The sequence below is a fragment of the Mytilus edulis genome, chromosome 13 (genome assembly GCF_963676685.1).
Source record: "Mytilus edulis chromosome 13, xbMytEdul2.2, whole genome shotgun sequence".
In the NCBI taxonomy this organism is placed as follows: domain Eukaryota; kingdom Metazoa; phylum Mollusca; class Bivalvia; order Mytilida; family Mytilidae; genus Mytilus; species Mytilus edulis.
Genome location: NC_092356.1, coordinates 32471967 through 32488991, shown reverse-complemented (window position 1 = coordinate 32488991; position 17025 = coordinate 32471967). Strand labels below are relative to the sequence as shown.

At 33.5% G+C, this 17025-nt stretch overlaps 1 protein-coding gene across 1 annotated transcript in view; it reads right to left on the bottom strand.

Moving 5' to 3' along the window:
- Positions 1 to 17025, bottom strand: part of LOC139500246 (uncharacterized) — a 144982-nt gene that overhangs the window by 57609 nt on the left and 70348 nt on the right. Inside the window, exons 16-24 of the mRNA XM_071288986.1 lie at positions 16630 to 16780; positions 14574 to 14792; positions 12258 to 12420; positions 9552 to 9808; positions 6662 to 6859; positions 6139 to 6274; positions 5306 to 5331; positions 3613 to 3748; positions 1532 to 1767 (exon numbers count right to left, since the gene is read on the bottom strand). Coding sequence (XP_071145087.1) covers positions 1532 to 1767; positions 3613 to 3748; positions 5306 to 5331; positions 6139 to 6274; positions 6662 to 6859; positions 9552 to 9808; positions 12258 to 12420; positions 14574 to 14792; positions 16630 to 16780 — 1522 coding nt within the window. The remainder of the gene's footprint in view (positions 1 to 1531; positions 1768 to 3612; positions 3749 to 5305; positions 5332 to 6138; positions 6275 to 6661; positions 6860 to 9551; positions 9809 to 12257; positions 12421 to 14573; positions 14793 to 16629; positions 16781 to 17025) is intronic.

Here is a 17025-nt window from a genome sequence, read left to right as displayed (position 1 = left end):
CGCATGATACGCCCGTTGCTCTTTTAACTTGTCTTTTTTGCTTTAAATGTATTGTCCCAAAATTGGAAAATCCCCCCTTTTTTAAGCATAAAAATTCATAACACGGAGATGTAAAATCTGAAATTTATAAAAGTTGAAAGGGAGTTTACACCAATAGATATAAACAATTCACCAAAGTTTCATGGACATTGGTGAAAGCCTTTTTGAGTTATTGTCCGAAGTGTTAAAAATCCCCCTTTTTTTATGAATAAAACCCCATAAATCCAAAACTTAAAATCTGAAATTAATAAAAATTGAAAGGGAGCTTACATCAATAGATATAAACAATTCACCAAAGTTTCATGGACATTGGTGAAAGCCTTTTTGAGTTATTGTCCAAAGTGTTAAAAATCCCCCTTTTTTTATGAATAAAGCCCCATAAATCCAAAACTTAAAATCTGAAATTAATAAAAATTGAAAGGGAGCTTATATCAATAGATATAAACAATTCACCAAAGTTTCATGGACATTGGTGAAAGCCTTTTTGAGTTATTGTGCGAAGTGTTAAAAATCCCCCTTTTTTATGAATAAAGCCCCATAAATCCAAAACTTAAAATCTGAAATTAATAAAAATTGAAAGGGAGCTTACATCAATAGATATAAACAATTCACCAAAGTTTCATGGACATTGGTGAAAGCCTTTTTGAGTTATTGTCCGAAGTGTTAAAAATCCCCCTTATTTTATGAATAAAGCCCCATAAATCCAAAACTTAAAATCTGAAATTAAAAAAAAACGAAAGGGAGCTTACATCAATAGATATAAACAATTCACCAAAGTTTCATGGACATTGGTGAAAGCCTTTTTGAGTTATTGTCTGAAGTGTTGAAAATCCCACCTTTTTTATGAATAAAGCCCCATAAATCCAAAACTTAAAATCTGAAATTAAAAAAAAACGAAAGGGAGCTTACGTCAATAGATATAAACAATTCACCAAAGTTTCATGGACATTGGTGAAAGCCTTTTTGAGTTATTGTCCGAAGTGTTGAAAATCCCCCCTTTTTTATGAATAAAGCCCCATAAATCCAAAACTTAAAATCTGAAATTAAAAAAAAACGAAAGGGAGCTTACGTCAATAGATATAAACAATTCACCAAAGTTTCTTGGAAATTGGTGAAAGTGTTTTTGAGTTATTGTCCAAAGTGTGGACGACGGACGGACGGACGGACGGACGGACAGACGGACGGACGGACGGACGGACAGACGGACGGACGGACGGACGGACGGACGGACAGACGGACGGACGGACGGACAACGGTATACCATAATACGTCCCGTCCCGGGCGTATAAAAACTGACTGCCACAAAATAGCACAAAAGTGCTGAAAGTGATGTTTAACACCAATCAATCAATAAAAATCGCATGTCCAAATAGTTAAATTGCGTTTGTGTCTGTTTGTATTTGTAAATTATTTGTTTTTGTTTGTATATTCTTATTTTCACAGACAAAATTTCAATATTTTTTTCAAAATAAAATATATACTTATTACTTACCTTTTCAGCCCCACCAGTTTGTGTTGAATTAAGATGTTCCACAGTTATCTCCCCTGTTACAGGAGGATTAGCAATCACCATGACACCATCGGAACTAATATTCGAAAAACAAATGGTTTTGGCACACAGCTTTAATACAATGTGATATTTGATACCAGGGTTTAATGTAAGGTCATCAATGCTAATGTCAAATGCTGTGGATACATGGAGAAAATCACGGATAATTCTCCATTGATCTGCAAGAAATATATATAGTCATTTTCTAAAATCTGTTGTCAGGTTGGACCTCAAAATGTTGTTAGTTCAATAAAAACAATAATATTTAACTTTGGCAAAAAAGGAGAGGATCTAATCTCTTTCCAGAAAATGAAAGCTGCAAAATATTTCCTGTACGAACTGTGACGCCCGTATATGACACGGAAACCAGGCGTAAAAATCATACTTTATCCTGGCGGCATTGCAGTGTTTACTGAATGCATGTCCAGGCGTCAACCAGGCGTAAACCAGGCGTAAATTAGGCGTAACTAAGGCGTAAACCAGGCGTAAAATTAGGCGTAATATTTAAATGAGTACGCCTGGTTCACAAAAAAATAGGCGTAATATGCAAATGAGTACGCCTGGTCAATAAATAAACCAGGTGTAATATCCTTACATAATACTACACTTATTTTAGTTCAGTGTATTAACCCTAAGCTGTGTACTTTTGTGTATTGATACAAACTTCTGTACTGTTGCTTTTATTTCTTATTGTTTGACAAAAAACTTGAAATATTAACCATTGAAGAAGCTAATATAGAAATAAATACATTTTATGCAGACAATGGCTCAAATAAGTTTAAGTTTAAATCAGAATTATAACAACTATTTTTTCTTGAAATAGCATTTTAACTAAGTTGTTTTTGAAAATTATTGTCTTTTGAACTAATTTATAAATGATAATACTGCAATTTAACTTTAAGTAAAAGATTTTAATGTTATTTATCCAAGGATAAAGGTTTTGGGATTTCAAAAATTCTGTTGAACATAATACTTTTAAATAACTTAGTTATACTCACATTATTATTATTTACCATGCATAACTACTTTCCTTTTATTTCACAATTTTCATTTATTTATTAGATTCAGTATTTCCAATTTCAGATTCTTCCAAAAAGCACAAAACAAGCAAATTATCCCTGAATATATGAAGCTGCCATGTGTCCAACCTTTACACACTAAAACCAAAGAGCCAAATTTTGAAAAAAAAATCCCATGATCCTTTAAACAAAGCATTATGGGTATTTCTATTTACGCCATACCAACAGTTTTACGCCCGTAAGAAAATTTACGTCTTGCCTATTTCAATTTACGCCCGTAAGAAATCTTACGCCTTGCTTATTTCAATTTACGCCAGGTTAACTGCTTTTTTCTACGCCCGTAAGGACTACAAATTTACGTTTCCTGCTCCCTTACGCTTGGATCTAGACACGTAACTACCACTTACGCCTGGTTTACGCCTTATTTCCAGGCGTAATACGCCTTATAATTTCGTACGGGTTGCTCCTTATAAACGGTACAACATTTTAATTAAGAAACCCTCACATACCAAATGGTCCATTATAAAGATAAGAAGATAAAAGTGACCTGCTGGTATAGTTTTTTTGTTTACTGTATCTAAGGTATAATTAGTTTATTTTATTATTTTCGACAATAACATTGTCTTACACATTATAAAATTACTTACTTTGACCTTGACATTAGACAAAGTGACTTCAAATCAATAGGAATCTTCCTTCTATATTATGTGACCACAAGTATCCAAGTAAATTCACAGTCCAAATAGAGTACTGTAAATTCAGAAATTATTGCGATGTTTTTATTAATGCGAAAAATGCAACAGGGTTGTAATAGCAATAATTTAAACTTGCATTTTGAAATTTTTATATAAATTTAACATGATTTTTTCAATATCACAAAAATTAGAATCCCATTGTACTCTAAAATGACAAAATCGCAATAATAAATACACGCAATAATTTCTGAATTTACAGTATTTAATTGAGCCTCCTTAAACCACTTGTGTGCACTTAAACACCACTTACTTCCAACACTTTTCTCTATAGCTATGTATGCATCTGTGGTGTAAGGCTTCATATTATCCGGAACAGTCCAGTAAGCTTTCAATGAATTAGTGGACATCTGGACGTCAGCATCACCTGAACAGTAAAATCTGTGGTCCTAAAGGGAGATAAAACAGACACTATCAATATTTAAATTCCAGTTACTGTAAATTCAGAAATTATTGCGAGGTTTTTATTACTGCGAAAAATGCGACAGAGTGTAAACGCAATAATCTAAACTTGCATTTTGAAATATTTTATATGAACTAAACAGGATTTTTCTAAAATTCGTAAAAATTAAAATCACAATTAAGTCTAAAATGACATAATCGCAATAAATGCACGCAATAATTTCTGAATTTACAGTACTGTGGATTAAACTAATGACAAAGTCTACTTATGAGCATAGTGAAAATGTATACTTCACTGAACATTTAAACTATTAATTCACCTATGCCGAGAAAACCAAAGAAAATTGGTATCCCAAACATTTTTCTAGTCAACTGTAGTTAATTTTAGTGAAATGAAAGTTATACTGTAAAGTGAGGAATTTATTCGAGGCAATATTGTTTCTAATTTAGTAATGAAGAAAATGAAAAAATATTTATTAAATTTCAATAACTGTAAATTCAGAAATTATTGCGTACATTTAATATTGCGATTTTGTTATTCAAGAGTAAAAAAGTTTTTTTTTTGCAATATTCAGAAAAATTCCGGTTTGATTCATATAAAAATATTAACAAGAATGTGTCCAAAGTACACGGATGCCCAACTTGCATTATCATTTTCCATGTTCAATGGACCGTGAAATTGGGTAAAAAATCTAATTTGGCATTAAAATGAGAAAGATCATACCATAGGGAACACTTGTACTAAGTTTCAAGTTGATTGAACTTCAACTTCATCAAAAACTACCTTGACCAAAAACTTTAACCTAAAACTAGCACTTCCATTTTCTATGTTCAGTGGACCGTGAAATTGGGGTAAAAAGTCTAATTTGGCTGTAAAAATAGAAAGATCATATCACAAGGACCTGTGTCATCAAAAACTCCCTTGACCAAAAACTTTAACCTGAAGCGGGACAGACGAATGAACGAACGAACAGACGGACAATTAAACAGACGGACAGTCGAATGGACGGAGGGACGAACGGACGAACGGATGCACAGACCAGAAAACATAATGCCCCTCTACATCGCAGGTGGGGCATAAAAATGTGATATTTAATTATTGTGATTATAACCCTGTTGCATTTTTTAACAATAATAAAAACATCGGAATAATTTCTGAACTTTCAGTACTTGAAAATTTCTATAAATAAAATACAACTCCTGAACATGATATATCTTTTGAAAAAACTCTTTTCTAAAATTATTTATTTTTCATTAACAAAACTATTGCAGTTTGACAGATTATTCATTCACTAACAACTAATTCATTAAGTGAGGAAAGGCTATATAACTCAGTTTAAAAGCATTCAAAAAACTATGTGCTATATTATTTTATTAAGAATCACTGCATTTCAGCTTAATTTTTCTAAATGTCAAAATATTAATTTCACTACTATTTAAAGACATAACACATAATCATGAATAATTAAATACTTGGAAAACATACTAGGTAAAGATTGAAGAACACTTAATCAAGAGGAAAGGAACGTTAATATGATACTGACCTCCATGTGATGTTCTAACATTTTGTCTGAAATGGATAATGTCAATATAAAATAAAAAGATGTGGTATGATTGCTAATGAAATAACTGTCAACAGGAGATCAACTGACATAAAAATTAGCAAATAAAGGTTACCTCATGGCCTTCAACATTTAGCAAAACACATAGCGCATAGCAAGCTATAAAACTCTCAACCTTTAAACTGTAAAACAATCAAAACAAGAAAACTAACAGCCTGATGTATGTTCTAAAAAATAAATAAAAACCAAAATTGATATACAGCAGCAAAGGAAAACCACTAAATTACAGGCTCCTGGCTTAGGACTGGTAAATACAGAAAATGGCAGAGTTGAACATGTTTTCGGGCAGGGTTGTCAATTAATGCAAACTATTGCAAAACATAAAATACCCACATTATATGACAACAACATTTCATAAAGTCTGCAATTTTACACCTATATCTTTGTAATGTCAGGAAATGAAATAGTTAGCAAACTGTATAAGTTGACCTCATCTGGTTTTCTTGTACTCTGCCATCTTACAAAATAGGAGCACATTTAATTACAAGAAATGTCATATTGATTCATATATACAATGAAGGGTTCGGAGAATAGTAATTAAGAATAGAGACAAAAATGTCTGAAGTTTTAACTTAAGACAATAATGCAGTGCAAAAATATAAAGAATACAAAATAAGGGAAGAATGTACAGAATAAAAAAAAAAAGCCAAAATAAACTAATACTTAATTGTAGACTCTCATTCAGACCCTTATATACAAATTTCTTGTTACCTATCTTTCTTTAAGGCATATGATTCCTACTGGAATTAACTTACTAGTCATATTACAAGGTTCTCCATCAAATATTGAAACTCCTGATAGAACATCATTTTCTGTAACTATTGTAACACCGTCAGACGATTTCGTTACATTCCCTGCTGAAGTCACAGCTGTTACAGTGAAAAAGTATTTCTGAAAATGTAAGGTTTTAATCATTAAAAGTAACTTTGTGAAGATGATTCTCAAAGTTTACACAATTGTGAAAATGTTAAAGATGTTGTGATTTTTTTAAATTATTTTGTGAACAAGTGTCATCCAAGGTTTTAGTTATAGGTTTTTTTCTCCATAATTTTGAGAAGTTTTGATACTTTTATAACCAAAATTTCTCTAGGTTTCTGAAATTCAACCTGAAATCAGAAATTAGTGTGAGGTTTTTATTCTATATTGAAGGCCGTACTTTGATCTCTAATGGTTTACTTTTTACTAATTGTTACTTGGATGAAGAGTTGTCTCATTGGCACTCATACCACATCTTCTTATAATATCTCTAGACTGGTAGCAACATCCAGAAAACATTACCTGGTAAGGTGACAGAGACAGGCCTGTTTCCTTGTGGACTAAACTGGTACCCACATCCTTCATAGATAAGACATCACTTCCTCCCATTGTAGTACCAATACTTATTCTGTAGGTAACATTTAAATGTGGATGTGCAAATCCTGACCAAAGTGCAGCCATACTGTTGGTGGCTGTCTGAAAATCTATGTCCTGAATATCCTACATGTACAAAATCAAAGCCTAAATGATTCTTTTAACAAGAATGTGTCAGTAGTACATGGATGCCCCATCCACACTATCATTTCTATGTGATAAATGGTGTAAAACTCTAATTTGGCATTAAAATTAAAAAGATCATATCATACAGAACATGTGTACTAAGTTTAAAGTTGATTGGACTTCAACTTCATCAAAAACTACTTCAACAAAAAACTTTAACCTAAAACTTTAACCTGAAGTGTGACAGACAGACGGACGGAGGAACGGACAGACAAAAGAATGGACGCACAAACCAGAAAACAAAATGCCCATAAATGGAGCTTAAACAAGTGAAACTGCGAGCTACTGCTCACTGATGATACCCCGCCGCAAGTGGATAATATTAATAGTGTAAAAATATGCAAGTGTTCGGTAAACAGGAAGTTGTCGAGTGATGAATCTGAAAACGCATCACACGGTATAGCTGACTTATATAAATCCTGAAACCAAATTTAAGAAATCCTTGTATTGTAGTTCCTGAGAAAAATGTGACGAAAATTTTCAACTTGGCTATCATGTGTAAAATCATACAAGTGTTCGGTAAACAGGAAGTTGTCAAGTGATGAATCTGAAAACACATCACACGGTATGGCTGACATATATAAATGTTGATACCAAATTACAGAAAGGGTGGATGTGTAGTACCTGAGAAAAATGTGACGAAAATTTTCAACTTGGCTATCATGTGTAAAATCATACAAGTGTTCGGTAAACAGGAAGTTGTCAAGTGATCAATCTGAAAACGCATCACACAGTATAGCTGACTTAGATAAACCCTGAAACCAAATTTCAGAAATCCTTGTATTGTAGTACCTGAGAAAAATGTGACGACAATTTTCAACTTGGCTATCATGTGTAAAATCATACAAGTGTTCAGTAAACAGGAAGTTGTCAAGTGATGAATCTGAAAACGCATCACACGGTATGGCTGACATATATAAATGTTGATACCAAATTACAGAAAGGGTGGATGTGTAGTTCCTGAGAAAAATGTGACGAAAGTTTCATGGGACGGACTGACTGACGGACGGATGGACTGACGGACAGACAGAGGTAAAACAGTATACCCCCCTTTTTTAAAGCGGGGGTATAATAAAAAGGTGTAAATTGAGTTCTTCATACTTTAACTCAGCAGTCATGTCGATTGTGTTTTAAAGCACACTGCAGAAAAAAAGCTCCTCCCGGAGAAATATTTAATTCACTATATACTAGTGCTTGTTGAGGATCTCTATGATGGTTTACAAAATATGTTTGGCATTTAACAAGTACAGAAGTTCTGAGTTAGATGATTTTTGTTCACATATTTTTGATAGACTTCAATATGGCATTCAATTGTTTAAAAAAAATGTTTATATATAAGAGCTTTCATAGGGTGTGGCAGCTTACCAATTTGCAACAGAATGAATAGTAAATTTTTCATTTGTTTAATCTGAAATTTTTGTTTGCTATCCCATTGATGTTTACTCCATTCAATTTTTCATTTGATTTTTCATAAAAGTAAGTCAGAACCTCACCAGGTTTGTAGTTACATAAGCAACACCATGGGTTCCACGTGTGGAGTAGCATCTGCCTACCCTTCAGGAACACCTCAAATCACCCCCTGTTTTATTGAGGTTTGTGTTGCTTAGTCTTAAGTTTTACTATATTGTGATTTGTGCACTGTTGTTTGTCATTTGGTCTTTTTTTCTTTTTTAGCCATGGTGTTGTCATTTTATTTTTGACTTATGAGCTTGAATTTCCCTTTGGTATCTTTTGCCTCTTTTTTAAATGAAACTTCTTAAGATATATGGTTTCATTTGAAGAAGTGATTCCCAGGATGATTTTCTTCAGTTTTAGCACCTTCTTCTATTGTTAGACTAATTACATAGGTTACCCCCTGTTTTTGGTTGGTTTTTTTTGTTGCTCAGTCTTTAGTTTTTAATGTTGTTTTTTGTGTACTGTTGTTTTTCTTTTCATTGTATTATTGTAACCTCATATGAAACTTCAATTTCTATTGGCTTAAATTCATCGGAAAAGTTTCAAGTCTAGTTGCATCAGACAGTCTTAGTTTTCATCTTCCGTTATAATTTTCAAGATAATATGCACAAAGTGAAAAAAGGTAAAATTTGTCATGTACGGTGATAACTCCTTTAAGAATTAATTTGATATTTTTATTATTAATGGACAAAAGGCAGATCTTTCATTAATCTAAACATAAAAGCCATATTACCTCTAAATGCCAAAAAAGTGCAATGTCATAGAAATTTTCTCAAAAGGCCAATGTTATGCAATACAAAACAAAGGTTCTCAAGAGCCTGTGTGGCTCATCTGAATTTACTGATAATTCGGAAATCATGTAAAATAAGGTTAAAATCATAATTAACAGAATTTATTATAATGATATCTAAGATAATAACTGCATAAATATATAAGATATAAGCCAAAAACTACATTTTACCCCTATGTTCTATTTTTAGCCATGGTGGCCATCTTGGTTGGTTGGCAAGATCAGATGATTGTGGCCAAGTTTGGTTAAATTTGGCCCACTGGTTTCAGAGGAGAAGATTTTTGTAAAAGCTAACGACGACGGACAATGACGCTGGACGCCTGACGCCAAGTGGTGAGTAAGCTCACTTGGCCCTTCGGGCCAGATGAGCTAAAAATGTAAGTGTACCTGAGTTTCTATATCTAAAACAATACCCTCAGCTGGTAACTGTACATCATGTATGTATGGACCAGATGACTGGATGGCTGCTTGCCCTGCTGTGTTGGTCACCTTAATTGAAACATAGTATGTATGATGTCCATGTAGATACCAGTCCAGATCAGATACATTGACAGCTGTACAAGATGGAGGCTGTGTCAGTGTACAGGTGCTCCCTGGTCTTAATGGTTGAAAGCCTTGTACATCTGTTCCGTAAGCACTGTGACCTGTATGAGTTTAAGTAAAGTTTCAATGAATACTCTATTGTTTCAGAACCTATTATATTAAATTGGGCCTAATGGTTGCCTTTCTGTACACAATACAATTTCTCATAGGAACTCCCTTTGCAGCTAAAACTGTGTTACTTTTTAAGTTTCATAAAAAATTATCTCCCAGAATGGAAAGTTGATATGCATTACATTTTGTACTATTTTTTTCAAAGGTCAAAACATAGGGCTATGCAGCATATTCTCAACATTTATATGCCCGGAACTTGTTAGAGTTTAAACTTATACTAAAATTCTGTACTACCCCTACCTTTAATTGGTCCTACTTCAGAATTCAATTCCCACTGCAACAATATGTTTCTATACTGGCAACATTTCAAAGTTATGTCTTTATGAGATAAAACCTGGAGATCATACCAGGGAACCAGTACGTAAACAGAACAAGATATCTCTGAATATTGTATATCTCCCCATATTAGAGGGGTAGTTTGAGAAACAGCTGTATTTACAAAGTGCAACCTGTACAAACATTTATTCAAATAGAAAACTCTCTAAAACACCTTTTCTCAGTACAATACTTCTATATCTCCCCCAAGAGGTGTGGTTGAGAAACAGCTGTATTTACAAAGTGCAATCTAATTATGAGCTTGCAGGGAATAACTACAAAATTTGTGTCTTGAAGTGAAACCATGAAAGTGTGTAACGGTTTGTTATTCTTTAAGATATGTGTGTGGAATAAAAAACTAGAGGCCATCTTGGTTGGTAGGCGGGGTCATTAGACACTTTTTTTAAAAAGATACCCTAGTAATGATTGTGGCCAAGTTTGGTTAAATTTAGCCCATAGTTTTAGAAAAGAAGATTTTTGTACAAGTTACAAAAATGACGATAAGTTGTTCAATATTGACTATAATGGACAATAACTCCTTAAGGGGTTCTCTGACAATTTTGGTCATGTTGACTTATTTGTAGATCTTACTTTGCTGAACATTATTGCTGTTTACAGTTTATCTCTGTCTATAATAGTATTCAAGATAATAACCAAAAACTGCAAAATTTCCTTAAAATTACCAATTTTAGGACGGATTGTAGGATTCATCTGAAAATTTGTGAGGGGATAGATCCTATTCTGATGGACATTTAAATCTTGAAAGATTTGCCCTAAATGTCTTAGTTTCAAAGATATAAAGCAAAAACTGCATTTTACCGCTATGTTCTAATTTTAGCCATGTCGGCCATTTTGTTTGGTAGGTGGGGTCATCGGACACATTTTTTAAACTATATACCACAATTATGATTGTGCCCAAGTTAGTTTAAATTTTGCCCAGTAGTGTCAGAGAAGAAGATTTTCGTACAAGTTACAAAAATGACGAAAAAGTTGTTAAAATTGACTATAAAGGGCAATAACTCCTTAAGGGGTTGACTTACAATTTGGTCATGTTGACCTAATTGTAGGTCTTATTTTGCTGAACATGATTGCTGTTTACAGTTTATCTCTATCTATAATAGTATTCAAGATAATAACCAAAAACTGCAAAATTTCCTTAAAATTACCAATTCAGGGGCAGCAACCCAACAACTGGTTGTCCGATTCGTCTGAAAATTTCAGGGCAGATAAATCTTGACCTGATCAACAATTTTGCCCCATGTCAGATTTGCTCTAAATGCTTTGGTTTTAAAGATATAAGCCAAAATATACATTTTACCCCCTGTGTTCTATTTTTAGCCATGGCGGCCATCTTGGTTTGATGGCCAGGTCATCGGACACACTTTTTAAACTAAATACCCCAAGGATGATTGTGGCCAAGTTTGGTTAAATTTGGCCCAGTAGTTTCAGAGGAGAAGATTTTTGTAAAAGTTTACAGACGACGGACGCTGGACGACGGACGCCAAGTGATGAGAAAAGCTCACTTGACCTTTCAGGTCAGGTGAGCTAAAAAAGCTCTCCATGCCATTTTTTCTGTATTTTAATGAAAAGCATCTTATAGTAAAATTGAGAAAGGAAATGGGGAATGTGTCAAAGCGACAACAACCCGACCATAGAGCAGACAACAGCCGAAGGCCACCAATGGGTCTTCAATGTAGCGAGAATTCCAGCACCCGTAGGTGTCCTTCAGCTGGCCCCTAAAAAATATGTATACTAGTACAGTGATAATGGACGTCTATCTTTGTCCATCTGTTAATCTGTCTTCAACATGTCCAACAATAATTATCAAATGCTTTTACCAATTCTCATGAATTTTGGGGGAATTGTTTGTATATATATTGATGTAATCTCTCTTTAAATTTTTTACCAATTTTAGATTTTAACTTTCTAAGTTTAGGGATTTTATTAAAAAAAAGTGGGTGATTTTCTAGTTTTCCAACAATAACTCTTAAAGCTAAAAAAAATCCATTGATTAACAGAGACATAACTTACTAAAGCCTATGTTCAAAACAAATAAGAACATACCAATAGCAAATTGATAGTCCAGTGTAAATAATTCTTCACTGTCAGACACTGCTGCACCAGGCCATGAGGTAACCAGATATTCACCTGACATCTGTACTGTAAAAATTCCACTACCTCCAACAATCTCTGGTGGTGTTGTATCCATGAAACATGGACCTAATGTCTGAAATATTTGAATAAAAATTAAGGCTATTTATCTGCAGTCACACAGGCTAGCAGTAATTCAAATGCAATTCATTAAACTGTTCATTGGAAATGGTATATTAAAAATTTGTAAGGGTTCTGCAGAACCCAGTGTCGCCTACTTTTGCTGTTAATCACAGGCTCAACAAAAATGAGGAAAACAAATTTATTAAAAATATGCTACCATTTGATTGTAAGAAGCTTCTGTCCAAGTTTGGTAAAAATCCAGGATTAAGTTTATGAATCTAATAAATGTTTTAAAATTTAAAACTTTAACAGCAGACTGTATGTCATGTTCACTGGAAGAAAAACTAAGTCCATATATAAGTAAAATACAGATAAGCAGGTACAAAATTTCAACAAAATTTCCCACTAGCTACTAGCTTTTGATCATAAACAAGCTTCTGTACAAGTTTGGTACAAATTGGGGATAGTTTAAGAAAGTTATTAAAATTTCAAAAACTTTAACCACAGAGTGAATATTTGTGGACGCTGCAGACGACGCCGCCGCCGCCGACGGAATCTAGGATCACTTTGTCTTGCTTTTTCGACAAAAGTGGAAGGCTCGACAAAAACAAGAGGCACCCCCACCTGAATCACTCCTCTGTAATTTTTTTGCTTAAATCTTTCTTCAATGGTTATTTTTGCTTTTCAATATGTATTAATGATTCGCTTTAAAATGCCATTTAAATGTTCTATTATCTGTCCTATTTTCTTCAAAAGCAAAAAAAAAAGCATTTTACCCCTATGTTAAATTTTTGCCACAGTGGCTATTTTTCTTAACGTACAAGGAAATAGAATACAAACAAAAACCTTGAAAATAGAAAATAGAAAACTAACAAAATAGAAATATATATAATAGAAAATAGAAAACTAACAAAACCTTTAAATAGACTTATTAAAAGGGGATATAGTTACGATACTGTTGTCAGGTCATTAAAGATTGCATATTTTGGCTTTAACATTGATTCACTGATAGGGTCTTTGCATCGGAACTAAACACATTTATTTCTAAAAATACAGTTGTTGGCATGACACGGGTTATGTTCTTCTCATATATTTTATGATAGTATGATACTAAACCCCTAACGGGAGGGATTGTACCTGATATTCATATGATGAAGACATAATCTTTCAATCAGTTTAATTGAGGTCTGGAGCTGGCATGTCAGTTAACTGCTAGTAGTCTGTTGTTATTTATGTATTATTGTCATTTTATTTATTTTCTTTTGTTACATCTTTTGACATCGGACTCGGACTTCTCTTGAACTGAATTTTAATGTGCGTATTGTTATTCTTTTACTTTTCTACATTGGCTAGAGGTATAGGGGGAGGGTTGAGATCTCATAAACATGTTTAACCCCGCCGCAATTTTCCGCCTGTCCCAAGTCAGGAGCCTCTGGCCTTTGTTAGTCTTGTATGATTTTAAATTTTAGTTTCTTGTGTATAATTCGGAGTTTAGTATGACGTCCATTATCACTGTACTATTATGCATATTTTAGGGGCCAGCTGAAGGACACCTACGGGTGCGGGAATTCTCGCTACATTGAAGACCCATTGGTTGCCTTCGGCTGTTGTTTGCTCTATGGTCGGGTGGTTGTCGCTTTGACATATTCACCATTTCCTTTCTCAATTTTAAAGTTTATACTAGATACTCTACACTCATTCAGTCCTAATTTGGCTAAATTGATTCAGCAGTTTCAAAGGAGAAGACAGAGGAGGACAATGACATACCCCAGTGAGCTAAAAAGGTGAACTGTTCAATTTCTATACTTGTAGATGAAGTTATCTTTTTGAAAATTTTATGAATCCAATAATGATTTGGTTGAATGCTAAGAAAATGTTTAGAAGACCTGAATCATTCATTTTGGAGCAGTTGTATCTAAAACATTTACATTAAGTTAAATCTGACATTGATAATGATTTGAATTGACATAGTGGAAAACTTGAGACTTTTTACTTCAAATAAGCATTAATTTTTTGTCTTTTTAAATTTCAAAAGATGAAAATATTACTCTTGACAGTGTATCATTATACTGTGATTTATAACTATATCAGATTTAATAACTGTTTTATTACAATTATAATAGCTATTCTACCTTAATTTACTTATTGTTTGAAAATTGTACATACCGTAAGTCCTTCTACATTAGATTTACTGAATGTTTTGATAATGATAAAAAACTGTGTCCCATCAGGTATATTGGTATGCATCACTCTAACATGGGCATGTTGTTTTGTTGACTCAAATGCCATGATGTCAGGTGCTGTACTTCCTGCTGTTGAAGAGAATCCAACTTCATAATCGAATACTTTGGCTGGTATATCTAGAGGTTCCCAAGACATCTCTAGCTATAATGTAAAAAACAAATGTACCAACATCACATACTTCTTTATTACTAATAACAGTAACAAAAGACAATACCCCCTTAATGATATTTGTCTACCATTATGGATATCACACATGTTCCACCTAAATTTGACAGCACATGAGAAACAATTTAACACCACAATAGAAAAGTTATAAATGATGTCAATAGTACAAGCTAGTGTCTCAAATTCTGAGGTCAATTGTTGCAGATTAAAAAATAGCAATAAGATCTCTGGAGGATATAATGTGTTTACAAGTGTATAGGCCAAAGACATCTCTAACTTTATACATGTTATACAAACTATTACATCTTCTGACATCAGACTCAGACTTCTCTTGAACTGAATTTTAATGTGTGTTTTGTTATGCCTTTACTTTTCTGCATTGGCTAGAGGTATAGGGGGAGGGTTGAGATCTCATAAACATGTTTAACCCCGCTGCATTTTTGCGCCTGTCCCAAATCAGGAGCTTCTTGCCTTTGTTAGTCTTGTATTATATTTAATTTTAGTAATAGTATCTTGTGTACAATTTGGAGTTTAGTATGGCATTCATTATCACTGAACTAGTATATATATTTGTTTAGGGACCAGCTGAAGGACACCTTCTGGGTGCGGGAATTTCTCGTTGCATTGAAGACCTGATGGTGACCTTCTGCTGTTGTCTTCTCTATGGTCGGGTTGTTGTCTCTTTGACACATTCCCCATTTCCATTCTCAATTTTATTAACACAGACATATGTCTTGCTTTTTCTAATTTTGCTGGTAAAATGCAAATGTTGTAATTAGGCAGCAACCATTTGATTTTCTGGGGGGGGCTATGGTTTTTTTTTCTGGACAATTTTTTTTTTTCGCCTTCGGCGAAAAACAATCTATTTTTTTCACGACAAGTAGAAAACAATTTTTTTCTTTCAATTTTAGCATTACATATAGTGGCAGCTGAGGGTGAAACAAACATTTTTTTTTTCTCAGAATCAAAAACAAATTATTTTTATCTCCAAAAACTGGAAACAAACTTTTTTTTCCAAAAAAAACCATAGCCCCCCCCCAGAAAATCAAATGGTTGCTGCCTTATAATGACAATATTCAAACTAACAGTATGCAAAACATTCAAATTCAATAAACCATGACTTAAATAAGGTGCGTTGCCGAATAACCACCATGATAATAAGACATGAATGCTTATATAACTGCATATCAAATACCATTGACTTTTTATAACTGGTTCACTCTAAACTAACCTAAACACAAACTATAACTTGTAAAATATGCAAAAATTTTAAATTCATTGATTGACTCATGCTAGTCTTACATCCTGTGGCAAGTATTTCAAGCCTTTTCAAAACAAGAACACAGTAACAATTAATACACTAGGTAGGGGTGGACTTTAATGAAGGGCAGCCGGGAAACCTTGGAAAGAGGGAATGTTGAATGGGTACAGAAATTTTGAATTAAAGGTTCCCACACCAATGGAAATAGCTGCAAATTAAACACCCAACAGAGCCAAAATGGACGTCCCACTTTAGCAAGGGTTATACAGTGAGACGAGAGCAGTTCAGGGAAGACAATATTTCTTTCAGTTGACCATGAATGGTCTGACAACTACAAAATTACCTAAAGGTAGAAAAGCATTAAGATAAAGACAATTACTGACAAGTTTTGATGGCCATATTCAATGTTAAGATATATTTATCTTAGATAATATGTCACTGAATATATAAAGTCTTTGACACTGATTGATAAAAAGTAGTAGTATAAGAATACAAAGCCTTTTACTTGACAATGGTCCAATAGCAAGTCTACAAGTTACTTTTAGAACCTACCAATGATGATTTAAATAGCGTTAATCCTATGACATTTGGTGATGAACTTGAATTACTACAAAAAATGTTCCCATCTACTTCAACAATGCTTCCATTCCCATTTCTCATTAGTGGAAATAGATCTATACCATGCAAAGCTGTAGCTTTAGCTCTATAAAAAAATAAGAATGCATTATCATTACTCTAGGAATTGTAAAAACAGGAAGTAGGTGTCTGCTGTTCAGAAAAGTGTACACACACATTTTAACTCATTACTGTTGGTTGCTGACAAACTATGAAGTGGGTCTCATTGGGGTCTAAACCTGAAGTGGGATTGCCGATTTTTTGAAAGCGTGACACGTTAAAGTCAAATTATTGTGTCATGAAAACCGGAAATAAAGTCTAGCGGGACACAGG